This window comes from Brienomyrus brachyistius, chromosome 23 (assembly GCF_023856365.1).
Source record: "Brienomyrus brachyistius isolate T26 chromosome 23, BBRACH_0.4, whole genome shotgun sequence".
NCBI classification, from domain to species: domain Eukaryota; kingdom Metazoa; phylum Chordata; class Actinopteri; order Osteoglossiformes; family Mormyridae; genus Brienomyrus; species Brienomyrus brachyistius.
In genome coordinates this window covers 13286430-13314272 of record NC_064555.1, presented here as the reverse complement: position 1 = coordinate 13314272, position 27843 = coordinate 13286430, and the positions used below count along the sequence as shown (strand labels likewise).

The 27843-nt window shown below is 47.6% G+C and overlaps 2 protein-coding genes across 4 annotated transcripts in view; one reads left to right on the top strand and one right to left on the bottom strand.

The window, feature by feature from the left end:
- LOC125719377 (multiple epidermal growth factor-like domains protein 10) overlaps positions 1 to 4529 on the top strand; it is a 39952-nt gene extending 35423 nt beyond the window's left edge. For all 3 annotated transcript variants that reach the window (XM_048994084.1, XM_048994083.1, XM_048994085.1), the window contains exons 18-23: positions 605 to 814; positions 1856 to 1977; positions 2473 to 2605; positions 2820 to 2882; positions 3036 to 3231; positions 3458 to 4529. In XM_048994084.1, the coding sequence (XP_048850041.1) occupies positions 605 to 814; positions 1856 to 1977; positions 2473 to 2605; positions 2820 to 2882; positions 3036 to 3231; positions 3458 to 3512 (779 nt within the window). In that variant the 3' untranslated portion in view covers positions 3513 to 4529. The remainder of the gene's footprint in view (positions 1 to 604; positions 815 to 1855; positions 1978 to 2472; positions 2606 to 2819; positions 2883 to 3035; positions 3232 to 3457) is intronic.
- Positions 4530 to 4636: 107 nt separating this feature from the next.
- On the bottom strand, positions 4637 to 25895 carry LOC125719381 (lamin-A-like). The gene is given in 17 exon segments (XM_048994091.1): positions 4637 to 6910; positions 7354 to 7518; positions 7520 to 7555; positions 7696 to 7758; positions 8193 to 8312; positions 8442 to 8549; positions 8891 to 9007; positions 9009 to 9072; positions 9144 to 9305; positions 10249 to 10469; positions 10790 to 10915; positions 11156 to 11326; positions 11527 to 11652; positions 12330 to 12486; positions 23594 to 23955; positions 24671 to 24724; positions 24839 to 25895. Coding segments are annotated over 15 exon segments (2016 nt in total). The 5' UTR covers positions 23938 to 23955; positions 24671 to 24724; positions 24839 to 25895; the 3' UTR covers positions 4637 to 6874.
- Positions 25896 to 27843: the final 1948 nt, after the last annotated feature.

Below are 27843 nucleotides of genomic sequence, written 5' to 3'. Positions count from 1 at the left end.
ATTTTCAGAGTTCAGTTTTATTTTTTGGGATTACTAGAATAGATTTTCATGCTTCACATTATTTTTCTCATACTATAAATCTCTATTCACTTTGTCTGAAACACTCTGTTAGATCTTTAAGTCCCACCCCCAATGAGCCCAGTGTGCTCTGATTGGTCAGTTTGTTCTACATGCTCCACCCTGATTGGTCAGTTTGTTCTACATGCTCCACCCTTCTCTTGCAGTCTGCAGACAGATTCTTGCAGGTTGGTGGCGAATAAGGATTGTGGTACTAGGTGACCTCACCATGTCATGAAAGTAAGGGTCGGAATTCCAACGAGGTCTATTTGCAGTGAGAACTACTAATAATCTGGGGAGCTACATGTTTGATATAATACAAGATTATATTTGGGGGGGGGGGGTAAGGAGTGGAAGATGATGGTAAATGGGGTGGTGCACTGAATCTTGTATGGTGTTCATTTTAAGGGGACCCCCCCTTATGATTCAGGTGTGGTTAGACATCACTGACTGAGTATTGAGAGACCAGCAGGAGCCCCAGGTCACATGACGGGTCCATTAGGACGTTTAATGCTACATAGCAATAATATGAACCCATCCCCCCCAGAAAAGGATGAGAGCGAGATGGTACCCCTCCCCCCAGGGGAGCAGGTGTCCTGGGGGGCTGTGGCTGGCATCGTGAGCCTGGTGGCCCTGATGGTGCTGCTCCTGTCCCTGCTGCTGGCTTACCGGCGCCGGCAGAAGGACAAGCAGAGCCGCACCCCCGCCGTAGCCTACTCCACTACCCGCACCGTCAACTCCGAGTACGCCGTCCCAGGTGAGTTACCCCCCGTGCCCCCCAAATAAACCCCCCAAGTAGTTCAGGCAGAAGATGCTGTGTGGGGGGTGGCAAGTGGTTCAGCGGGCTAAGTCTCTTTGCCTGTGATTAGAAGGTTGTGGGTTCTAATCCCAGAGTTTGCATGTGATATGATCTCTTTATTGGGCTTTTGAGGAAGGACCCTACCCCCCCCCCCCCCCCAGTTATTCCATGGACTTTCTGATTATTTTGTAAGTGATAAATCCTTTATTTTCCACTTGTAAACACAAGTAGATGTATACTGGAGAGTGGCTCAGTGGGTTAAGTCTGTGTATCTGTAATTAGAAGGTTGTGGGTTTTAACCCTCAAGTTGCCACTATGATATGATCTCATTATTGGGCTCTTGAGCAAGGACCTTACTCCCCAGTTATTCCATGCACTTTCTGATTTGCTTTATAAATGTATAAGGGTCAGCCAGTGTGTGGTGCCCCTGGGGTTGGGGTCCTTGTTCATGGACTCACAGGCATGTGACTGTCCTGCCCTGGCTGGGGATTGAACTAGCAACTTTTGGATTGTGGGCATAGAGACTGAACCTGCTGCACCACCCCCATCTCTCTACGTTTCTCATATGTACATGGATGAAAGCCTCTGCTAAGGCAGGTACCTTCAGTTGTGGAGACTTAATTAGTTAAAATTAGCATAAAACTTATACTAAACCTTAACATATCTGGGCCCAGCTCTGTGCATCACGGGCCTGCTGTTCCAGTCAGCAGTACCTACAGTCCTTTGTTAAACCTGAAGCAGCTGAATGAGGTCGTCCTGAGGTCCAGGGTAGATGGCTGATTTTCACCCAGCCGCCGTCCCCGAGACCCCGGCAGCGATTGCTGCTGATATTGGCTGCTTTGGCAGCGAGCTGGAATTCCACAGCCTGATGAATTTCTGCTGAATGTGTTTGAAGTCGCCCCGGGTAAATTTGGCAGGAATTACGTGCTAAAACCCACAGTGTTTCACTGCAGCCGAAAACCTGCAGCTGTGTGCATCACCGTGACCCCTGTCTTCCAGACATCGCCGTCGGTTACCACCACTACTACTCGAACCCCAGCTACCACACACGCTGTCTCAGAGCCGACCCCCCCCTGCCCCACGTTCCCAACAACCAAGACCGCCCCCTGGGCTACGTCAAGGTAGGCGGGCCACCGTTTCCATCACGTTTATCTTCACGTCAGCGCTTGTTACCTTGGTTACGTACAATTAGGACTTCTGTCTCTTCCTGTCTATTTTTTAGATTTTTTCTCAAGTTCTTTTGCAAAGCGGCGAAGATAAATAAATGCTAGAAGAACATATGAGTAAAATAATTGATATATTCAAGTTTTCTGTAATGGGTGTGACATCAGGCTGCGGTATATGCTTACGGAAGTTATCCAACTCCTAAACAGTAGCACTGGGGAGCCCCCTAGTGGTATATAGTATCACTGCAAGGTCATGGCAAGGTTACAGCACGTGAGAGATGGTCAGGTTGTGGAGTGTGTTGGTTGTACTGCATAGTAGACGTGTTATTTTGGCATTGACGGTGCCGCACATATGCACGGGCCTGGGAGGGTGGGGGGTCCCGTGGTGACACGTCTTGGCCACACACACACACATCAGGCTGACATCATACATCCCCCCCCCCCCAACAGAACACCAACAAGCAGCTGTTCTTCAGTGGGAAGAATGTGGAGAAAGAGCGGCTGAGGCCCCTGGGAGGGGAGAGCGTGGCCACGCTGCCGGCTGGCTGGAAGCACCACGAGCCCCTGTCCCATAAGGCCCCGGGTATGTCTGTACCCCCCTCCAGAGGCATGGAAGAGGGTCCACACCATCATTTTGTTTCAACCAGCCAGTTCAGTAACCTATGACTGTAATTCTTTATTCTGTGTGATTCTGAACTGGACTTGTACTCTGTGGCCCTGATCTAACCACCTCTGCCCACCTCCCCACCAAGCCCCCGTGTCTCTAATGCAGCCATGTTTTCCGTGAACGTCCACAGGAGCTTTCGGAATAGACCGCAGCTACAGTTACAGCGCCACCCTCGGCAAGCTCTACGACAAAGGTGTAAAAGCCTACACCCTGATTCTCCTGGAATTTACCATAAATAATTACCTTTAATTCTTACATGCTCCTAATTACCAAACAAGAAAACCACGTCAATACATATTTCAATTGAAAATTATAATGGGACTTCCCCCTCCATCTCCCCCGGCAGGCCTGTCCAGGGACTCTGCGGTGAGTAACAGCTCTCTGAATAGTGAGAATCTCTATGCCACCATCAAAGACCCACCCACCCCGCCAGTCCACCCCCTGGAGAGCAGCTACATGGAGATGGCGTCGTACGCCCGTCAGGAGCGGCCCTGCATTGACATGCGCCTGCCATCGCCACCCCCAACCCTCCATACACTGGGGTAAGACACTGGAGCCAATTTCAATTAGAAGCCAGTGTGTGTGGAGGCCAGTGGTGATTAACAGGGTTTTCCTGTGAATTGAGAAAACAAAGGTTTTTAAAACAGAATGACAAGGAAAAACGGGAAGATCTCTGACGTCCTTTTGTTGGGGGAAGGTTATTTTAATTTAGCCTTTGAAATTGCACTAACTGCCTTTCCAGGTTCTAATAGTTTTTTCAAACCTCAGAATTCTGCACCCTCTCCGACGTCCCCGAACAGGAAGCGTTCCAGAATCATTATGACCTCCCTATTAACAGTCACATACCCGGACACTACGACCTGCCCCCCGTCCGACGTCCACCCTCCCCCTCGCCACAGATGCTCCCCCCACTGACACATCTGGGGTGAACGCAGAACTGCAGAATGATTACCCCAGTGTGACACTACTGCCACCTTGTGGCAACATGGAGGATGGCTTCGTCCCATCGTCACATGATCTGTACATTCCAAAACACTATTCCATTATGCTGTGTTACTGCAGAGTTTCTGAATCCGATCCTCAGGAATCTGCAAATGGTCTACATTTTAGCTCCCTCCCAGAGTCCTGTCAAAGAGTCTACATTTTTGCTCCCAATGCTTTGAGAAACACTTTTACTCAACAAAAAAAATATATATATATACACATCTTGACTATTATCAGTTATCAGACTTTTTCCCCACTCAGGTAATGGTTACAAATGCGCTGGGAGGCTAAATGACCTTAAAAAATGAACAAGAGTTGCTGGTTTGAAAGTAGCCAAACATTACATTTAGCTGACACTGTCTGTCCAAAGTGACGTACAAGGGCAGGATCAGTCTGGAACGACTGGCACAAACTGTGAAATCACTCATGCCAGCCTCAGGACTTGAGCTGGTGACCTTCCGAGCACAAGTGCAGAGTGCTAACTCACAGAGTCACAGCCTCCCCCTCCCCCCAGCATCCTAACTCACCTGTAAGTAGAGTTTCCATGCCTTCCCCAGTATTTGGAACCCACCCTCGAAAAGCCCTGACCCTGTACTCTGGATCGGCTGTAGTTGATGCAGGTTCAGGTGGGGAAGGAAAGATCGCCCTCAAGTGGTTGAACCAAGCAGGTACACTGAATTCCACTGACTGTGGAAACGCCCAAGACTTCAGAATGTAAACCGCACTCATCACTCCCCCGGCGATCTCTCCTTTATGGGGTTCCACACTTTGAGAATTATCACGTTTATAGCTTCAGAGCACAGTGCCTGTAAACGTTCACTTTGTACATACTGTAAATAAACATTGATTTACTTCATACTCCCCCCCCCCTTGTTTTTGTGAATGCACTTCTTAAAAAAAGCCCCCCCCATATGGTGTATAAATACAATACAGGGTTTGTAAGGTAAAAAACAGAGAACTTGGTTTATGAAAGAGGTTTATTTAGAAAATCACAGATATCAGTAACAACATTTTCTTGCGAACAGGAATACAGAATTCTCCATTACTCTGGCATGTAGCCAAGAGGCCGCCTGCAATAAGTGCAGAGTTTTCAGGTCAAATTTCTTTTTAGGTAGAAAAACGTCTCCTCTTAATTTAATGCACAAACGTTAATCTATATTTCCATTATGCTCCAGTACCAGGGCTGCATAACAAACACAGGTCCATTTACCATCTTAAATTTTGTATTAATGTACCGCAAGTACCGTAGGAAATTAGGTGAGTCTGGGATCTGCTGCCCCATGTGGTCGACGGTGGGATTGCAGCTGAACACTGTCCCAGCAAACAGGACAGGGACTAATTTCAGCCTCAGGGAGCATTTTACAACAAGCTGTGTCTGACAACCCAAAATAAATTTTGTCTTCATTTTTTTTCCCTAAAGAGCAGGGATGCTGCTATTGGCTGACAGTTTATCTTTCTAGTAATTTGTTTTCCGAGCGGTATCTGCAGTTTCATATAAAACAGTAATACAGAAAAAATTAACTTTCTGCAACTTTATTGTAACGAGTTATAACACCATTGTTTGTTGAAAATATTTTTTTTGAGAGGCGTAAATACAAAAAAAATAAAAAATAAAAAGCACCATTTTTAGCATGATATGGGGGGAGGGGGGGGGCATTAAAAATCAGACAAAATTCAGTACTAAATACAGCCCCCGACCCCCCACCCCCCTTCCCACAGACACACACGTACCTTTCCTACAAGTGAGCGAGTAAGTAGTGACTGGCATTTTCTGAATAGCCCAGCGGCGCATTAGAAGGAGAGAGGAGGACAGGGGCAGCGCTGTGACGAGGCTGGGCTGCAAGCGAAATGCCCAGTGATGCGAAATGTCACAGTGTATCAGTGCAGTGAGCAGTCTGGAGCGAAGGGGCATTTGGGGGGGGTCACACGGCACTGCGCTGAGGACATGGTTACTGGGGCTCACTGGTTTATGGAGTTACCCTGATCTTTGGTCTGCTGCTTAGGAATTAAACACTTTAAGGCACATCAAGAGTTCAACAAGTGCTTCATAAAATAATTAAGTAACTCTGACAATTAGGCCACCATTCGTTAAATGGTCAGTGAGCCATTTCTGTCCCTTTAGCAGTACAGCAGGTATTTAGTTTTAATTGGCAGGAAGCCCAATTAAGTTAATTAAAAAAAACAATATTTTTCAACATTGATAGCATAACTGGCAGTTGCTCCACATTAATTTGCAGGAAATAAACGATGACATCACACATTAACACGTCATATGCTCTGTAATGTCCAGCAAAATTCAATCTACCCAACATTCTGCCGCACTGCACATCCAAGTAACTTCTTCATAACCTGTGACCGCTTCTTAATAAAGCAAAACACTCCAAAATAATAATACAAAAAAAATCCTGAGCTCAGTTCCTATAAAACTTAAAAGAAAACAAACCTTGTGTAAAAAGCCCAACCAGCTGCCCTAATATCATAAACATAAAAATCACATCATGAGTAACGAAGGCTCGCATTTTCAAATTTTCAAATCTAATCTGAATTAAAAAAAATTTCACATCTTATGAAAACTTTTCTTCTAATCAACCCTCACAGACCATCCCAAGCAGAGCAGTAACAAAAATTGCAGGTTCTCTCTCCGGTAGGGTCTGGTGATCTGAGGGGCTGTATACGCGCATTCACAAAGCAGGGACCCTCAAATGTGGCTGTCCAGCCTCTCCTCCGACCCCTCGTCAGCCACACTGCCACCTCTAACCAGACTAACATACTGGTTATCATAACCAGTTGTAATAACAGATTAACTGCAAACTGAAGATCCCGTCAGGAATAATGACGGCGGGGCACAGAGAGAGCTTGGCTGGCACAGTCTGACGCTCCCTGCTGGGGGCTCGTGAGCTGTGCGTGTTCAACGGTGACGGCCAAGAAGGAAAAGTGGACCAGCGGTGGGTCAGACTGCAGCAGCCTAGACAGGTCTGATGCCCCCCCCCCCCCCCAATCAAAATAAACAAAGCAAGTGGTAACACAAAAAGCTGGGGCTAGAGCTTATATACCCCCCACCAAAAAACAAAATGTCGTTACGTGAAAAAGAAAAAATTAAAAAAACAGACAAAAAAAAAAACAGGTATGTTTCTTTGGAGAAAAAAGCTTCCGGAGCCGAGGGTCACAGCAGCCGGACCAGCAGAGTGGCCTTCCGCGTGCTCACATGACGGAGCAGCTGTCTGCTCTGGGGCCGCTCTGGGGGGGGGGGGGGGGGGGGGGGCATGGTGGGGGGGGGGCAGAGACATGGTGGGCGTGAAACATGCAGGACGACATTAATGCATGTGCGGCTACGTGTGGAAATTGCTGTACTTTAACACAGGTTTGCTCATTTCTCAACCCGGCCCGCGAGGAGCACCAGACAGTCCACCTTTTTCCTCCTTCCAAGCTCCCAGCCAATGAAGAAACGTGGAATACCTGGTTCAGGTGTGCTGGGAACTGGGAGGGAACAAAAATGTGGACTGCCGGAGTTCCACAAGGAAACATGGCTCCACCCTACCCCTGAACTACAGCCAGACCTGTTCCATCTCTGCTTCTGCCCACACACACACACACACACACACACACACACACACACACACACACACGGCTGATCACTCCCAGCAGCTGTGAGTGAGACGGCAGCCAAACCCTTCACTCACCTGCCGGGCTGAATTGTTGCCCACCATCACGAGGGAACGGGGCACCAGCCCCTCAGGAAGGCCCCCACCCTCACTGAGGAAGGAGCGGGCCACGTTGGAGCCATGGGTGGCATGGCCGTCAGTTGAATGGCCACACGAGGTGCAGACCACAGTACGGCTGCGAAGGGTTGTACTCGTTATCAACGGCAGTGCTGTGAGCTACCTGCAGGGGGCGACAAAGGCGAGCTGCTAAAGCACCTCAGCAGCTGAGTAAGCCACTGACCAACAGAACGAAGAATCCATATAGGAAATGCATGTTCACAACTGGTCACGATAAGCCGCTGCGCTTACGTCTTTCCTTACCATATCATGGCCTCCGTCGTCATCCTGCACTAGTCTCCGGCTGACAATTCTCATCGCCATCTCCTGAATTTAAAAAAGCAGGAAAACCCAGTTCACGCCAGGTCACAGTCGGCGTCACGTATCCAAGACGACATCCTGACAAATGTCCTGCTTATGCTAAATGAGCTACTGCGGATCCTATCAGTAATGAGGGCAAAACACGACACAAGGGGTCTATCCCACAGGCTAGGGGGTGTGCTTTGTGCCATCCCGACACTTAATTTACGTAAAAAAGGAAAAATTATAAATTTAACTATTTTCCCTGGATCTCAGGAGCCTGCCCTAGCAGAGACATCGACAGAATGTACGCAACACAATGACAGCCATGACAGGCCGAGGGCTCAGGAGACGCCGGACCGGCCGAGGGCTCAGGAGACGCCGGACCGGCCGAGGGCTCAGGAGACGCCGGACCGGCCGAGGGCTCAGGAGACGCCGGACCGGCCGAGGGCAGCACGCACCTCCCCACTGGAGCTCAACAGGATGGTCTGGAACTCGTCTCCAGTCTTCCATGAATTCTCGGCCTTCCACACCAGGTCAGAAGGAGGTTTGTCGATGGTCCCAGACCCAGCGGTCCAAATCTGTACAACCCAGAATGACAAGGGACAGAAAAAGTTAGAAGCAGAAAAACTTGAGGCGACAATGGGCACATCTTAACTGATTTCAGCACTACCTGCAGTTCAGCAGCGCTGGCTTGGAGCAGGCCTTACCGTAACGGTCGCACCAGCCTTCAGAATGAACTTGGAGGGGAACTTGTAGATTTGATCTGCTTGGCGGTGCACCTGCCTCTTCACCAGCCAGTTACCTAGAGGCTGATCCTAGGGGTGGAGGGGGGGAATCAAAAATAAAAATAAACCAAAATCCCTGCACAGCAAGACAAGCTGTCCAAATATTTTTCAATTAAGCGAACTGATGCCTTTAAACGTCGGTGCCAATGAAGACATAAGACTGTGGTACCACAAGGAAAACAGACAAATGGAGTTCTCATCAAATCCAGTCTGAACTTTCACTTCAGTTTTCGGGAATATTATGAGAAGGCGCATTTGGAAGCCTGATGATTTGGGGCATCATGGAGGGATGCCAGAATTCAGCATTTAAGCAATGACTGAAAACCTGGCATTATTAATCGAGCAGTCTCAGCACACCGCATGGCTCTCACCTGGTCGGCCTTGTTGCTCAGCCGCACATACTTCCCCTCCAGGTCCACCTCGTCCACAGTGACGCGGCCGCTGGCAGAGGCCTTTTGGGAAATGCGGGTGTGTGTTATGGCGCCCCCCCACCGTGCTGGAGGCCTCGCTGTCCGTGTCGTTCAGACGGCGTTTCTTGGCCGATTTCTGGCTACTGGAGGTGACAACGTTGGGGATGGCAAGCCCAGTGGAGATGGTGGCACTGGAGTGGGCAGGTCCCCAGACTTGACGGAGCCAGAGTGGGCGGTCCCAGACTTGACGGAGCCAGAGTGGGCGGTCCCAGACTTGACGGAGCCAGAGTGGGCGGAGCCGGAGTGGGCCACACGGGAAGTAGAGCTGCGGGTCACAGTGACCTGCGTTGGCGAAGGGCTTGGGGATAGTTGCAACCTGTATAAATATACATTGATGCATGTTAGATTGCAGGTAATGTGAATACAGCCAAACAGTGAGAGAGACTTAGTGAGACTGAGAATGAGCTCTCTCCTTATTGGTTTTCTACATGCACACAGACATACAGTCACACAGATAAAGACACACCGACTGTACTGACCACCTGATCCACGTTGGGGGGGCACTATGACCTACTTCGTTTTAAAAACTACTTTATAACTGGCTGGCTCCTGTGATTGGTTACATAGTTCAGTTCTTCTTGTGCTCTGACTGGTTTGTTTCCTTGATTGAAAGACTCATCCAGCTTAACATTAACATTAGTGACACATGCATGATTACAGGAGACTGACCAATCAGCACACAGCAAGAACTCAGTGCTTAAGTGAAATCCGGTCCTTTTAATACAAATGGTTGAAATGGTGGTTAAAAACCCTGTTGTAGCTCAGAGTCCCTCCTGACATGGAGTAGGTGGTCACCCTAACAGACACAGATAGACAAACACACACACGCAGACACACATGACCGGCGGTCCTTAAGCTTTGTGTCTCAATGAACAGACTAATAAGAATAACGTAGCACATTAAATACCCTGCAGGGTTCGAGCACCAAGTGAATAAACTACAAAATGCTTAATCATCCTCTTACAGGGCAAACATTTCCTTCTCTAACTTCAGTGACATTGAGATAATGGTGTTTATGTGCTAGACACTGTATGGCAAGCAATTATCAGCAACAGGCAGTTCACTGCGTGCGCGTCTGCGTATGTGTGACTGAGTGTGTGTGCGTGTGACTCTGTGTGTAAGCAATGTCTGCCAGGCTCTGTGCACATCCCCATCCAGGTCGACCACAGTGCCCGTGTGTGTGTGTGTGTGTGTGTGTGTGTGTGTGTGTGTGTGTGTGTGTGTGTGTGCGCGCGTGTGTGTGTGTGCACGTCTTTCACCTCTCCTCCTCGCCCTCCAGCAGCTTCCTGTAGGCACAGATCTCCATGTCCAGAGCCAGCTTGATGTCCAGCAGCTCCTGGTACTCGTCCAACTGTTCTTGCATGCGCTGGCGCATGTTTGCCATCTCGCGCTCCTTCTCCCCCAGGAGGCGCCGTTTGGCATCTCTCTCCAGGGACAGAACCTCCTCCAGCTCTCGAACCTTGGCTTCACTAGCTGCCAGCTGGGTGGAGTTTGGGGGGGGGGGATCAGAGGGGTGCTTAATGAGCTTTGAGAAACACTTTCTTCACTGATTTCCTCCTCAAGAGCCTTTCAATGGCTCTAGAACGTTCTCTGAGATACAGCTTTCGGGCAGATTAAGCACCAAAATAATTGTTTCAAACATGCACACAGGTGAACATGAATGCCAAAGACCAGACTGACTGTCGGGAGAAAACTTTATGAACCATCAACAGAAGGGGTGTTCAGGGAAAGTGGCCAAATTTTGGCATGAAGGACTTTGGCGGCGTAATGGTGACAGTGCACCACAGGGGGGCGTCCTACCTGCTTCTGCAGCTGGTTAAGCTGGCCAGACATGGTCTCCAGCCGCATGCGCGTCTGCTGCAGCTCCTCATGCGCCGAGCCCGCCAGGAGGGTGTTTCGGTTGGCCGAGAGGCGTGCGTTCTCCAGCTGGCATGGAGACAGGTGTACACAGTTGGTGTAAAGAGCCGGTCGCACTGCTCTTTGACAAGGCTCACTGTTCTCTGCGCGGAGCCCGTGTTTGCCAGTGTGTGAATGCTGCTGCATGGCGTGCTTTTCTGAAATTGCATGTGACCCATCTCTCATGCACTCGCCGGCTCGACACCCCCCCCCCCCCCCCCCCCCCACACACACACACACACACACACACACACACACACTGTCGCCCACCTTGGAGTTGTACGTCTTCTCAATATCTGACTTGTACATCTTCAGCTGCTCCTCGTGCTGCTCCCGCATCTCCACCAGGGCCAGCGCCAACTTGCTCTCGTAGTCGCGCTGCCGGCCGTTATCGACTTCCACCATGCGACTCTCGTGTCGCCTCTTGGTCTCCCGGAGCTCCTGGAGGAAAAAGGGGGTGGCGAGATGCGTGTACGTGAGCACAGCGCCGTCTGGTACCCACGACAGCAAACCCACGCTTACCGCCACTCGCCAGACTGTGGGCTATCCAAATCATGCGTCAACTGCCCTATTGCTGCCAGCTTACTGCCTGGAAGTTTCTAAAGACCAAAACGCAGGCAGGTGCAGGTGTCGAGTCTCACCTCGCCGTAGATATTCTTCTGGAACTCCAGCTCCTCTTTGAGGGTCTGCATTTTGTTCTCCGCATTCACCCTCATCAGCATTTCACCCTGCAACTGCTTCTTAGCATCGTTCAGGCTCCCCTCCAGCTGCCATGGCAACATTCCAGGGTAGGTTGTCAGTGGGCCACACACACACGCACATACATACACGTGGTAGCGCTCACTAAAAATACGAGATATGGTTGTCTAGGTTGCCATTTGCAGGACTTACTCGTACCAAATTACAGACCTTTGTCACCTTTTGTGTGTGTGCCATTGTATTACTGAAAACCACAGCTGTAATTTGGTCACTCTTCTGGTTTTCAATCTCGCAGCAATAATTTGCTGAATACGGTAAAAAGAAGCACTGCAGCTCAGAAAAAAATAGATGCAGTTTCATAAGTGACCATGTGGTGGCGGGCTTGTGCCACCATTAAGCAGTTTTATGAAATATTTTTAACTGGATTATTCCCCAACTCACTGAACAGGAACACAGTGACAAGGCGACCAAGTGCTTGATACACAGATTCATGGCTATACCAAAACCACAACAACCTGCTGGCTTTATTCCTACTTGCGATCAATCCTGCCTCTCATGTGTCACAATTTGAGGTAACTACTTTAACCAGTATTAAAAGATCTCTAAAGGCATAGAGCAGTTAATGAAGCAGCTGTAATGTCCATTTCATAAGTGCTCAGCTCTGCCAACATTCGTTTTGTTGTTGCACAGCAGATGCCAGTAAAACACCACAAAAAATGACGAGCGGTTCAGGATGTTGAGACACCTTTGCCAGCTGTGGCTTCAGGTCACGAACTTCGGCCTCCAGGCTCCGCTTCTCCCCCAGGGCTGTGCTCAAGGAAGCTTCCTTGGCGTTGAGCAGGGCTTCCAGGTCCTTCAGCCGGGCCAGCGCTGCTGCCAAGTCCGACTCTTTCTTGGTGTTCCTGTGGGGTTGGATACACGTCGCATGAAACCACAGAGCCATTTGTTCTCAGCCCTGGTGCTGGCGGGCCACACCGCAAGCAGATCTCCAATCTGCCCATGCGCTCGACCGCGTTATTTTGACAATTGAACCAATTTGAGCTTCCCTCAGCATGAGAGCTGGAAAGCCTGAACCCACTGCAACCTTCGAGGACTGGGGCAGAGGAACAACATACCCAACTGTCCCAAGCTGCCCAAACAGTCTGACCAGCAGGAGGTGCTCATGCGCATATTTTGGCCACCCCATCTTACCATAGGACGCAGTGGCTAGTGACGCTCTAACATGATGGAGGTAAGGATTGATACCCTGCTCCATGAAATCTGAAAAGGTTTCATTTACCCATAAACCTCTGGCAGATTTTCCCCTCTTCCCCCAGTTGGAACAGTTAGTTCATGCTTACATCCACTGGAGCGGAAGATGAAACACATTTAAAACTGCCTGTAGCCACTCGCACTTCCTCTAGAAAACTGAAAGTTCCGGACTGGTCCAAGCCAATGAGAGAACACGACAAATCTAGTGGACACCAAGCATCTAGACAAAATCGGTCATCTTAGCAGAAGCAGAACTCGGTGCCGCAAAGCCTTAATGGCGTCCACAGCGTGGGCTGCATCGACAGTGACGCTGTCCATCTGTCATCAAGATCACTTCCAGGCTGCCTAAGCAAGTGCGTGGCTCAGCAGGTTAGAAATCTGTGCCCGTCGTCGGAAGGTTGCTGGTTCGAATCCCGGGGCTGTTAAACTAATGCTGCCATTGAGCCTTTAACCCCTACCCCAGCTCCAGGGGTGCTGAATGCTGGCTGACCCTGTACTGTGACTCACCCCCCACAAGCCTGCTTTCACCTGTATGTGTGTCTCATGGAGAGCAAGATGGATTAGGTGAAACGAGAATTTCCCTGCGGGGATAGATAAACTATCAAATGATCTATTATATAGAGCTCACTATTCTGCCAAAGGTGTAATCACATCATTGCACTAGAACACACCCAAAAACATACATGCAACTCCATTAGAAATTAGATATTTTTAGACTTGCGTCTTAAGATAAATACAGTCGACAGACGGAGACTGACACAAGGCTGGGTGCCCTCCAGCTGAAGTGACGCTTCACTCGAAGCACCCAGGGGGAAATGGCAAACGAAAAGGTGTCATTTTAATCATGAAAGAGGGAACCACTCATAATTGCAAATATACCTGCTCTGGCAGCAGGCGTGTGGATGACGGAACTATGGCAAGTAATGGCTTGAGACGTCATGCTTACTGAGGTTGAGGCAGGCATGCAGCACTGCATTCCTGGAGGCTGACCGCACCTTTGACCTGTTCTGCAGAACAGCAGGCATGGGCAGGGCAGGTGTAAACAAGCTCCATCAGGAATGCCATCCTACACCTCTGCACTGTACAGCGCCTCCGGCGGCGACTGCGCTACGGCAATCTCCACAACAGCGTTTTCGCCAGGCTCCGGGGCAACTCGCTAATAGGCTTTGTGGCAAGGATCCAGCACCAAACCACGGAATGGAGGCCAGTTATTAAGGGCATGTGAACAGTGCCAGTTTTATCCAGATTAAAGCCACTGAGCCCAGCAGCGAGGGGACGTGTGCGTGCACAAGCGTGCAGACTTGGACGGCAAAGCGTTGGGTCTTCTGCTTCTTAAAATAACAAATACTTGATAGCTCTTCTGGCTCAACAAGTAGAGCATTGTGCGAATGAAAAACGGTTGATGGCTTAAAGAAATAAAAATATTTATCAGTATTGAGTCTTGCAGAGTTCAGGTGAGGCGTCATTGTTTGCATTAAAGTAAATATGAGCCCAAGAGAAAGAACTGCAAACCTGCAAGTTCTGCACATGTTCTCTACACAAAGTCCCCACCCCACACACACGTGTTTACATTTCAATCCCGTCGTATCCTGCCGCAGCCAATGGACAATTACACAGGCCGCAAACTGCGGGCAGTACGGGCGTCGCCAGGCAAACGGCAGGGTGTGCCCAAACGGAAACACAGGAAGATGCGCGATTCATCCCGAGGAAGGCAGGGAGGCACTCTTAACAAGTCGCGGCAAATCGCGGGGAGACTGCAGCAGAGTGATGCGGCGTAAGCCGCAGCCAGCGCTCAGCCTAGCGGTACAGCACAGTCACACCCAGTCTGAGAATTAATCCTGTGGGATTAGCTTCCCTGGCTAATGTAACCAGGGCCCGGCGCATTGCAAGATTCGCAGAAACATAAAACAAAACACAAACATAACAAAACAAAACAAAAAAAAAACTGCAGCAAGACAGTGAGTTCTGCAGCCTCATGTCTCTGAGGGCTGACTGGGCACCTCTCTATAGTTGGTGAGGGTGTGTGCGCCCTGTGATTGGCTGGCATCGCGCTGAGGGTGTCCGCCGTCTCCTGGGATAGGCTCCAGGCTTTCTGTGGCCCTGTACTGCACAAGCATTGTAGATGATGGATAGAGAAAAAGCAAACAAAACACTTGAGAGTCTACAGTTAAGATGGTGCATAATATGTTGCTGTAAGGCTTCCGGTTCAGCTCCCAGGTGGAGTTAAAGGAGCACAAACAAGGCACCAGCGCAGTAAAATATCCAGTTATATTCAGGGGTGAAAGAAAGCTGCAAAGAAAAACTCAATACAGTAACTGCAATGCTTTTATCTTTTTTGTGAAGCAATAATACTTATAACAATCGATAGCTGACACACCATACACGTGGACCCCTTCACTGTATAATCTACAACTCTGGTTGCTGTGGCAACAAGATAAGTACCCCGTGACGTAAAAACATTTAAAAAAAATTATGTTTAAAAAAGAAAAAAGGAATTAATGAAACTGGGGATACCGCATCTGAATTTCCAGCCCTGTATGACTCACATCTATCTTCGTCAATCGCCACGGCAACCATGGAAACCACAAGCCAACAGAAGTCTAGCTGTTTTGCTGTGATGCTGCCATGGAAACAGGGACGATGCCTTTCCAGCCGTGTGCGGCAAATATGGCCCCTCGCGCTACTTTTCAAGGGGGATAATTGGAGCGGGCGAGTGGAATTCCACACATACAGCTACTTGGTCTAAATATAAAGAGGGGATGGTGGAGCACATGACTCACCGGGAAGGGGGGGGGGGGGGCATTTGGGCATCTGTGCTGGGGTAGGGGCTTTGAGTAAATGCTTCATGAGGTTTACGGTATGCTGCGAAACACTGAATGCCTACACAGGTTTATAGCCCTGGCACCCCTGCAAGAAGAAACCTGCTCTCTCGCAGAATGCAAGGTAACTCCACCACAAAGAAGGAAAAAAAAGCATTTGCCATTTTTCTCAACACAGGGATACTCATCTAAGACAAGCTACAAATCCCAGCAGACAGATATCTCCTGCTATATCCAGAGACGCGCCCAATATCCTGGCTGATACAGAAGCTGCAACGGCTTACTGGGTGGCCATTCAGTATAAAGAGACCGAAAAAGACATCGAATGGGGCGTGTCTAGGAACCTGGACGGAAAGGAAAGACGATCTTACTGTACAAATGAGCACGTGGAAAAGGGAAATGAGGATCTCACTACTGCCTTAAATTTAACTAAATTAAATTTTAACTAAATCAATTTAAAGTAATTAAGAGTGGAAGGCACAGTCACAGAGAAACATCCACACAAACATGAGAGACACACAGGGACTAATAAAAGATACAAAGTCAAGATGCAGGGTGAGTCACAAAAGACAGACAGACACACACACACACACACACGCCACCATCCTTCCTCCAGCACCATCCGGGGGTTGGGGAGGGGGGGTCCTTCAGACAATCTGTCATCTTCCTCTGCACTCAGGCACTGTCCACATGGGGCACATTCACTGGACCGCCCTGAAAGGAGTTTGCAATGCTAAAATACACTGGCGGAAGAAAAGGGGACCCTGCACTCAGAAAGGTCCTGCCTGGAGCAGAATGACCAGACAGCAAAAGAACTTTGTCTCTGACAGCCTCTTCCATTCCTCACACCTAAATCCACTGGGTAGGGGCGCCATTGGTATTAGGACTCGGGGACTGAAAACGTCGACAAAAAGGCCAATCGGAGCGCCAACATTCTGTTTACATGTCAATAATATTTCCTTCTGGTTTGCAGATAAACTGGCTGGGGAAAAAAAAGATATAGATTCATATGGATACATTTCTACAGCATCAGTGACCAAAAATGTAATTCCTTTAATAATTTGGACCATGTCAAGAGTTGAGTTCTCATAAAACACCCCTGCAAAGGGAAGGAGAGAGAGGTCTGGGTGTCCCTGCTGAGACTGCTGTCCCCGCAACCCAGCCCCGGAAACACGGCAGAAAATGGATGGAAGGATGGATGGATGGACTGTGCCAACCTGTCACCATAGACAGCTTTACATATACACATAACAGACGCGGTACAAGCGGATGAAGTCAGAAGACATAAGCGAAGAGGAATGTAAGATCCCCTCAGTACTCTGGCTAGAAAGGGAATAAAATTCTGAAGGTCCGAGATGAACTAACTGCCCAGCCCCCCATTAACTAATTACTGACAGGGTTTAAGAACATAAGAACTATACAAACGAGAGGAGGCCATTCGGCCCATCAAGCTCGCTTGGGGAGAACTAAACTAATAGCTCAGAGTCGTTAAAATCTTATCTAGCTCTGATTTAAAGGAACCCAAGGATTCAGCTTGCACTACATTATCAGGAAGGCTATTCCATACTCTGACTACACGCTGCGTAAAGAAGTGCTTCCTTAAATCCAGCTTGAAATGTTCTCCCGCTAATTTCCACCTATGGCCACGAGTTCGTGTATTTAAACTAATGCTGAAGTAACTATTTGGTTGAACAGCATCCAAACCTGTTAGAATCTTATATACCTGGATCATGTCCCCCCTCAATCTCCTTTGCTTGAGACTGAACAGATTTAGCTCAAGTAACCGTTCCTCGTATGACATTCCTCTAAGACCAGGAATCATTTTTGTGGCCCTACGCTGCACCTTTTCTAAGGCCACAATGTCCTTTTTAAGATATGGTGACCAAACCTGCACACAATATTCTAGGTGAGGTCTCACCAAGGAATTGTATAATCTTAGCATTACCTCCCTTGACTTAAACTCCACACACCTGGAGATATACCCCAACATCCTATTGGCCTTTTTTATTGCTTCCCCACACTGGCGAGAATGGGACATGGAAGCATCAACATACACACCAAGGTCTTTCTCATGATCAGCTACCTTTATTTCAGTGACACCCATGAAATACCTGTACTTTATATTTCTGCTCCCTAGATGGAGTACCTTACATTTATCGACGTTAAATTTCATCTGCCAGGTATCGGCCCAGTCACTAATTAAATCAAGATCCCGCTGTAGCTGCTGAGCCACTAATTCAGTATCTGCTACACCACCCACCTTGGTGTCATCTGCAAATTTCACCAGTTTACTGTATATATTGGTATCCATATCATTTATGTAAATTAGGAACAATAGTGGTCCTAAAATCGAACCCTGCGGTACCCCACTATGAACGCAAGCCCACTGTGACATTGTGCCTCTTATAACTACTCGCTGTTTCCTATCTGTTAACCAGTTATCAATCCAGGTCGCTACGGTACCTAAAATACCAGTCGCTTTGAGTTTAAGTAGGAGCCTCTTGTGGGGGACAACATCAAAAGCCTTTTGGAAATCTAAGTAGATGACATCATAGGCCTTCTTATCATCAACTTCCTGAGTAGCTTCCTCAAAAAACTCCAACAGATTTGATAAACAGGATCTACCTCTCCTAAATCCATGCTGGCTATCCCTCAAAATGTTATTGGAGTCCAGGTAATCTACCATTTTCTCTGATTATAGCCTCCATAACTTTACCAGTTATACAAGTTAGACTGATTGGCCTATAGTTAGACAAATTACTTCTATCCCCTTTTTTGAAAATGGGCGTTATGAAGGTGTGCTTCCAATCAGAAGGTACCACACCTTCAGATAAGGATTTTTGAAACAGTAAAGTTAAGGGTCGGCAAATAATATCCCTCATCTCTTTTAACACTATAGGTAAGATGCCATCAGGGCCCTGTGATTTATTATTATATTATTTATTATAGCTTAGCTAGGCTTTGCAAAACATCTGCTTCAGTTATATATATTAGCTATAGACGATGCTGGATAGGTAATAACTGGTAAATTACTAAGGTCCTCAACAGTGAATACCCGTGCAAAACTATCATTGAACTGATTTACTCGACTGGTTTGGAACCAGTCTGGCCAAAGCGAGAGATAATTACTCAGTCAACAATTAGCTCTGACGCTGCAGATCCTTGTGGAGCCTGCCTGTACACCAAAATCATAAAAACCTACAAAGCGTTAGGATTTATAAATATGCGACAAAGGGTGGGGTCGTTTGGCAGGCGGCTGTCATACTGCCCCTCCAACTGAGCGGCACACCTGCAGGATCTGACATTTTGACACTAATTTCAAGCACGCTATTGGAGTAATAAAGGCGACACCGCTGATGCCGCTAACACAAAGGCTACAACAAAAGCAACAATGCACATCCTTCCCTTAATATTGTGAAACAATAGCAGGCCTTAGGCTTCATGGGACTGGCAGAATGAGAGCCTTTTACGTGATGCGCTACATCCCTCCGCTTCATACAGGGGTGATGGAGGAAGCGGCGGAGGTGGCGGGGGGGATTGAGGGCCCGGTAATGGAGTCTCAATGTCAGTGAAGGGGTTCAGTTCAGGCCTTCCCCAAGATTGAGGGAAGACCTACAAATACAGACTACAGGACTATGGTCTACAATGGTGTTTCTCAAAACAGTCGACATGGAACCCTGGGAGTTGGGAGGGAGCAAAGATGTGGACTGTGTGGGGGTCCCCGTTTGAGAAACACTGGCCTGAAAGACAAATTAGGGAGGCTAACAAAACCACAGGCATGTCTTTCAGTGTTCAAGTTGCACATCTTCACTGCTCATCTCCTGAAACGGCCACCATGAGTTTCAAGAGCACGTCGTCGGCGACGCAGCGCAATTTTTGCATCTACTTCAGTTTATATCTCACTGAAATCTTCAAGTAGAATCATGAAAAAAAAAAACAGCTAAATCCATAATCTGTCTTCTTTTCAAAACGTCAATTGTCGGAAGCATTAAAGTTTTTAAAATTAGGTTAAATCGGCAAAAAAGTAAACCATGTCACCTTACTTTGTTTTACCTGCATCGGGGTTGTGTAGCGTCACCCTCACCTAAAGATCGCTATTTGCATTATAAACAGATGCATTTCCATGAATTCAAATTGCATTTGTATGGTAATTTGATGAACAACGCAACTGTGAAACGCGATTCAGATACATCTCCATCAGCGCCATGAGGGGGTGGGGGGGTGAATGTGGCCAAGACTTTGGTGATCAGATATCTGGGATCAAAACAAACTGCCACATTGCTTACTATGTACTTTTATAATACTTTTGCAAGTGTTCCAAACTGCATTTTGCCATGACTATACTTAATATAAATGACAAACTTCACATAAATCTGACATATTTACAAAGTACACTAAGATTAAGATGAGGTTAATGCCAAAACGAATATACAAACAATTATTTGCCATGAATTAAGTTTATGATATTGAATGAAATGTGTGACTATGCCCCAGTCAGTGAAAGTGTGTTCCCTACTCCTAGACCCCAGAGGATTAATATCTGAAAATCACTAGTAATGATGTTAAACATGAGCAGCAATGAAGGGACACCCACAGAAGTCCTGAGGACATCACCCTCCCAATAAAGGGATTACTGTGCCTTTCAGCGGCATGCGGAAGCTAGCAGGAGACGGCTGGGTGTGGTCCTTCACCACCAGGAAGTGTGTGATTCATCTACCGGCTATGGGCTCTCTGTCTCTGCGGTAAACTCAGTGTTAGCACTGTAGCCCATTAAATTATCAGCCCTGATATGAAAGGCTACAACAAAGCAGTACATGGGAGATGGGATTAGGGATGTGTGGCCACGAGCTGGAGGAAACCGAAAACTGCTCTTGCGCCATCTTGCGGTTCCCAACTGGTGCGATTAATCGAGAATTCGCTCCCCTTGACGACACAGAGCAGGACATTTTGGCCGTGAATGAGGAGAAGGAGTTCACGCAAATTGGGAGGCATCAGCAAACCCCTTCGGTTCTCAAATGTATTAAGTCCCATATAACTAACCCGAGTGGAAACAAAGCAGGAGCCTCTGGAGATGTTTGTTTAGCATCTCCTCTAATCACATACATATTCTGGAATTTCAAGCTCCTGAATGCATCCAGATGCTCCGGATTAGAGGCCTCTAAGTCGGGAACGTGTGTGTGTGTCGAGGTGTCGTCCTGGGTCTGGAGAAGCACCAGCAAGTGTGGTTATAACCAGAGGTTGTTCTCTCACGCTACGCCACGCGAGCGCCAGCGGTGTTAGTATGAGCGGTAGGGGATAAGCCACGCCCCCCGAGGCAGACCCTGTGCTTCTGCCAAGGACCTTGAGCTGGGAAGTCATTGCCTATTTTGTTTTGTTGAGTTGGAGGATTAATTGCAGTAAACAAAACATTTGAATACTACCAGGAAGGAACGCCACGTCCAAGAAAATGGCTTCTTTGGCCTAACTTGCGTGCCTCGTAAAGTAAATCACCCCATGAGGGGGTGGAGTGAGTCATGGCGCTTGGCTTTACTCAAGATGGATCTGAATTCCATGGAAATTCTGACCTAGCCTAGTTCCACACACACACGGACACCCCAAGACCCCTCCCAACCAGCCGGCAACATTACAGAACACAATGTGCATCATCAGAAGGTAATATTTTCTTTACACTGACACAACCCCGCCCCCCTTTGTCATTGTCACACATCCCCCATGAGTCAGTTCTAGATGACTTGCTACCATAAGAACCACGCTGTCATCTTTGATGGTCTCAAACTGGACATTCTGCTGGACAGACGTCACTGCAGCGAAACAAACCTCTGCAGCTGGGACTTCCCCCAACCACAACTCAGCCGCAGGGGTGAAGAGCGTGACGGCGGACAGTACGGGCTAACCATGGGGCCCGGGGTACCGCCCCATACTCAAACGCACCAATCACAGCCCCAGCAAAGCTGCAGGGGTGTGGCTAGAGCTTCCAAACACGCCCACACTGCACCAGGAGTTCCCCCTCGGGGATTTCTGGATGTCCAAGAGTCTGAATTTAAAAAAGCCACTAAAATAAAGAATTACCATGACCCTGCGCCCCCCCCCCACCGAACAAGTGCGACAGCCCCAGCACATCTGCTCAGTTTCATAACCCAAGGGACGACCAGACTGTCTGCTTACTCACAGGAAATTTACTTTGCATCTGGGAATCTTACAATAATTAACAGCTGAAATGCTAAGAGGTTGTCGCTAAAAAGTAAACGATATAATCTCCAGTGAGGAAATATGTAATTCAATGTATAAAGGTCGCAGGTTCAAACCCAGCCTCAGTTTGTGGGTCCTTGAGCAAGACCCTTAACCCCCAGCTCCCTGGGCGCCGCTACAGGTGGCAGCCCTTCGCAGACAACTTCCTCTATGAAAAAAGAGGAAGTTGTGGGAGGCGTAAAGACAATTTCCCTATGGGGATCAAAAAGAAATCAATAAAGTATCGATTATTATTATTATTATATTTTATGGCATAAAATTGAAATTCTTGAATTAAAGGGCATGCCGGCAGGTGTAAAACACAGCAAGAGACATAGATGAGGCCAGAGCAATGTGAGTGAGCAGCAGGCGTGGAGATCATGTGGTCAAACGTGGTGACAGGGAGACTTCCTTTGGAGTTCCCTTTGACAGCTTCAAAAGCACAAAGAAAACATCACTGGCTTCAGAACAGCTCCCAAAAGGTCGTAGAGTTATCTGTAGCCAAGAAAAAAAAACATAAACATACCAAAGGTGAACAGCTCCCTGTTAGCAATTAGCAAGAATGAGCTAACTGAAAATGTCATAGTTGGCATTTACTTGGGCTGAATGCGTTTGAATGAGCCAGTCCCCAAATGGGACAAGAACTCCCAGTACGGTGGCGGCACACCCATCTACAAGAAATCTTGGCACTCGTATTAATGAAAAGCCCTGACAACATTTGAATCTGTGACTCTTTGATAGACAAGGTGCAGGGTTGCCATGCCAACCAAACAGGGCGAGTCACACAAGCTTCCACGCCAATGAGCAAGACCCAGAGCAGTGATTTGGGCGGGTCCCCATGTCACCGCGGTTTTCCCCAGCACCAGTGAGCGCTGTCACAGTACACATTGTGTCGAGGACACACAATTCAAAACGGGACTGGATCAAAATGGAATCAAAATACTAGCACTGTATATTCTGTGAATTGCACAATGATGTGCTGAAAAGACCGATACTAATGTGAAGTAAAAGTAAAAGTCAAACAAGTATGCAGTCCTGGACGGGTTTTGACTAACGCCTCGACATACCTGAGTGCAGGCGAGGCATATGAACTGGAACACCTTCATCCACGAGTTAATGCAACTGGATGCCATCAGAGAGCTTCAGATTACAATCAACATATTAAATTTACTAGTCCTTGAAGAGACCATGAGAATAAATATACTGGCAGAACATCTGATCTTCCCAAAAACATTTCCACAAATAATCTGAACCCTCAATTCATCTTCCGAAAACATCGCCACTCTCTACAGGCTGGCCGGGGCCTTGGGTTGCTGTACCTCGACTTTCCTAAAGAGCTTATTTTGGTGGCCTTTGTGTCCATAGTAAGTGCCTTTGGATTCATCAGGAGGTGTCTACAGAGCCTTGCCTACAGCCCCACAGTACCGACCCCGAGCGCCACACAGACAGACCCGACCCCGCAGAAGTGTGCGTCAAAACACGCGATCGGGAACAGAGAACTTTGTGGGATGATGTGGATCAATGGCGAATAAAGGGGCTGCAATGAGTACTTCCATGTGGAGTTAAAAATAGTTTAAAAATGAGATTTAGAGCTTTTCGCATGCATGGCACTCAAACTGAACCAGGACTGCAAAGCGCAGACAGCGGGGAGCCTAAAATTCATCTTTAATTAGGAGGTCAAATAGGAGCACCAAATGCTGAAAGGTCCTACCTGGCCTTCAGCTCCATGTAGTCGCCCTGCACCTTGCCCAGCTCCAGCTGCAGCCGGGCGCGTTCTTTGGCTACCGAGTCCAGCGACATGCGGGCATCGGCCAGCTCGGTCTCGTAGACCGCCTTCACGCCGGACAGCTGGCGGCCGACCTCCGTCTCCGACTCGGACACACGCATGCGCAGCCCCGCGTTCTCCAGCTCCAGGGAACGCATCTTGTCGATGTAGACGGCCAGCCGGTCGTTGAGGTTGCACAGGTCCTCCTTCTCTTGCAGCCGCGTGATGCGGCTCGGGGTCAGAGGCGAGTTGATGTTGGGGCTAGGCCGCTTCTGTCCGGGGGTCTCCATGGCGATCGGCTTAATAGGCTGCCGCCCATCCAGGGACAAAGGTAAAAAGGATTATTAACCTTGAACCTTCAGACCCTTTAAAACAAATAGGAACAGCATCACAAGCAGACTAATGACTCAAGCAGCTATTTTAAGTTTCCACAAAAAAAAAAAGTTACACTATCAGCGGTCACTGACCGGCACCATCTGGGACACAGAGATTAAAACATTTTCAAGCCCTATTTTAATAGTCCCCATGACCCACACCAGGGGATGCAGTGGGACAATGATGATTTTAATAGTCTGACCACGCTTTGACCAAGGTCACGGCTCTTTGTTATTTTCCGCTTTTTCGTACTTTTTATGAATGAAATTTGCTTCATAACTCGTGCGGAATTTTTTCTCTGGAGACGACATGAACCTAACTCACACCACACACATCCTGGGCTGGTGAGCGATTTCCTGTTCACAGAGAAAACTAATTTCCTCTTATCCACTTCTGTGTTGACGTGTATCTCTCATTTAAAAAAAAAAAATCATAAATAATGAAAAGTTCACATTTTTACTTTACAATTAAATATTATTTCATGCAAAAAAATGATAAAACTCATCATCCCTTAACAATCACATTATTTGCAATTGTTAAATTACAATTTGTGATTCAAAAAAGCGACTGAATTAAACCATAACACAAAATATTCCATTTGTAGAACAGAGAAAAAAAAATTAAACAAAAGTTGTTTTCAGAACTTACTGCGAAAAAATGCCAGAAATTTCCGACTTCAAAGGAGAGTCACAGATACTTGCCCTGCAGGTAAAACGGACAGCTGTCCACCTTTGACCCAAAGCGAGCCAAAGAATTCCACCTGTTCAATTTACGATTATCACCCTTCCTTTGTCTAAAAGTACCCAGCAACTTTACCTTGCAGATTTAGGCAATGTCCAGGCGTGTCAAGCTCTTTGCAGTGGAACTCCTGAACAGGATGGATGAGCTGCCTGAATGTTCAGAGCTGACTGAGCTGATTGGCCGGTACTCCTGGGTTTGGAAAGTCGCTCTTGAATCAGTCCTGAGCCTCTGGCTTCTGAATTAGACTGGCTGCATTTTGGTTAGTTACAGCTTATGTATTTCAGCAAGGAGGGAGGGAGGGAATGAGTGTGTAAGATGAGTCGGGAAAGGAGGAGTCAGCCCGAAACTGAACTACCACACAAAGTTACCAACACAATCCAAACAAACAAAAACCTTCCTTTATTCACGCATTTAAGCCCCACGGACAGTCAGAGTCCACGATAAATTATTACAGAGAAGACGACCCAACTTTAATGGCTGTTATAGGAGACATAACAGTCCACACAACATTCAAATAAGAATGAAAAAAGAAACCATTATTTTTAAAACTAAGAGCGCCGGTAAACAGCAATTACGTTTATGATGCCACGTTCTTTTAAAAAATAACCGCAGATGGTCTCATTTCCCTCTATGCGGGCCTGCATTGCTAAATAGAAATAACAGTTCACACCATGATTTAGCTCCCACAGCATTAGGTCAGACAAACAGACGCCGATGAAGCACAGAGAAACTTGTTTGGAAGAAAGCAAAAAAGGCAGGAATATGGCCAGTTCCTGTTCCCCGAGTGTCTACAGGATGAACGCATTACCTGCGCACCACACCCTAAGAACGTCGACCCGCCCACGGGCGATCTGCATGCAAATATGCATTAAACCGATGCGCTTCCATGTTAAGCTATCTTCAGCTTGTCAAACACGAAAGATTCAGGACTGCAAAGACATATACAGCTGTATGCTGCCTCATAAGAAATAACATCTTAAAAGCCTTCAGATTAACACCCCCGCAGAATATACAAAAAAACATATTTACAACCCAGAATGTGGGCCTTGTGCCATCAGATCAACCATCATGCGTACAGTAGAGTTGCTGCCCAATCATGCAGGTTGAGAACCATTATAGGCTGTTCGTTAGCCTGGGACGATCCAGGCACTGGATCAAGTTGGCAGGTTTTACTCAGTGCTGGAAAACTGGGCAAGGGGAAGTTGGCCAGAGCTCTATGGGTGAATCACATTTCCAGTTTTGCTGCTTTATCAACTTAAGGACGGTTTCTATTTTTTTTGTCACAACCAGAGATTCTCCCTGCTGTCTATCGCATCAGGAATTAAGTGAGAATCTGGAAAACAGCCATAGCACAAACTGACAATTCATATTTAGTTGTTCAGCTGATTTTCTTTCTGAATGTTCTGTTCAAAACATCTAAGGTATGTACCTCAATCGAAAATACAACATAGAACCCGTTCTGGGAGTCGAAACAGCAGCTTTCAATTTGGAGGTTCATGCTCTTCACCAAGACACGACCAGCCGCCCCATAAAAACCGTGCTGATGCTTCGCGGCACGAAGCTTTCTGAATGGACACACAGCAGGTCACCTGATACGAGTGGGCGTGGCTTTCCAAGAGCAATTCTGGCACATTCCACATCTGCATGGGCTACCCTGTACCCATAAGGTCCAGAGAGTCAATAGATCATATTAATAAACGTGCACAGGCTGAGTACTGCATGTGTGGGGGGGGGACATGGGAGATAACCAGGAGAGGCTTAGATAAAGCAGAAAACCCGGACGCCAGAAGACAATGACTTTGTAGGGTTGATATGAGACGGACCATTCTGCAAATGGGTCTTTACCAGCAAATGCAGTCCAACACTGCACACAGGCTGCAGACAGCATTCCTGCAGAATCCCACTCCAGGAGCTAGCCGGGATAAATCGCATCGCTCGGCAAACAAAGACCCTTCTCGACTCCTGCAGTCTCTCTCCCTCTCTCTCTCTCTCTCTCTCTCTCCCCCCCCCCCCCAACGTGGAGCAAGACCCTAAAGCCCACACCCACACATGCTGTCCGGCTGTGCAGCCCCACCCCCCGATACACGCTCCCGCTCCAGGCTGCCCAGAGTAGTGCCACCCCGACAAGAGGCTTTCCAAGAGGGGCGGGGCTAACTAAGGATGAGTCACTTTTTACCGACACTGAGCACAATGTCTCCCACCACCCACAAATCTGCACCCCGCTCTACCTACTCCCAGATACGCAGAGCCTAGCCTCTGCTCCCCTAAAAGATCAACACCCATAAGAGAGAAATGCTTAAGGGTGCACTTATTCAGTTGAGGCTCTCATTTGTAATAGAGCTTATTTTATTCAGCACGGAATGTATCGGGACACAGTTGGAAAGGGTTCTAGAGAACAAGAGTCAAAATGAATAACTGCATGCATAACAAAAAGGTACTTTTCATCAATCACCTAAAATGCAAAGTCTAATTTACCTTAAGCCGCTCTTTGATTCTAAAGTAGGCCGTTAGCCATTTGGATCTATTGAAATCTGTTCAAAATATTATCTTTTGTAACTGAAACAAGTAAATGTTTACTGATTAACACCGCCTGGAGAAAGGGAGAATACAACAAAAGAACTACAAATTGAAGTACATGTTGATTGCCGCTACAGTGCAAACCCACTGCCGTTAAAAAAAAAAAAAAATCATAGCTTTGGCAACACATTCCCGTATCCATGGCAACCAAGCCTGATCTCTGTTGCCAACACTGTGGTTAGTGCCTGACTGGAAACCATTACTTATGACAAAGTAAGACTGGGAGAAAAAAAGGCAGAGGGGCTTAAGACTGACTTTCACAGGAGTAAAAGAAAAGCTTTGCATTGTGTACCTGCTAAAGGATGTACGAATATCAAAGCGAACAGTCAGTGAAGGACCCCCCCACACAGACAAAGAGTAACACCGGGCCTTCGTGGCTGAAGCTTGTGATTCCGTCCACTCATAAACACAAAAACTATATATAAAGTGCATTTTTCACAGGATGTCAACCTGCTTTTTTTTTTGGGGGGGGGGGGCAGGGGTAGTATCCTCTACAAGGCAGA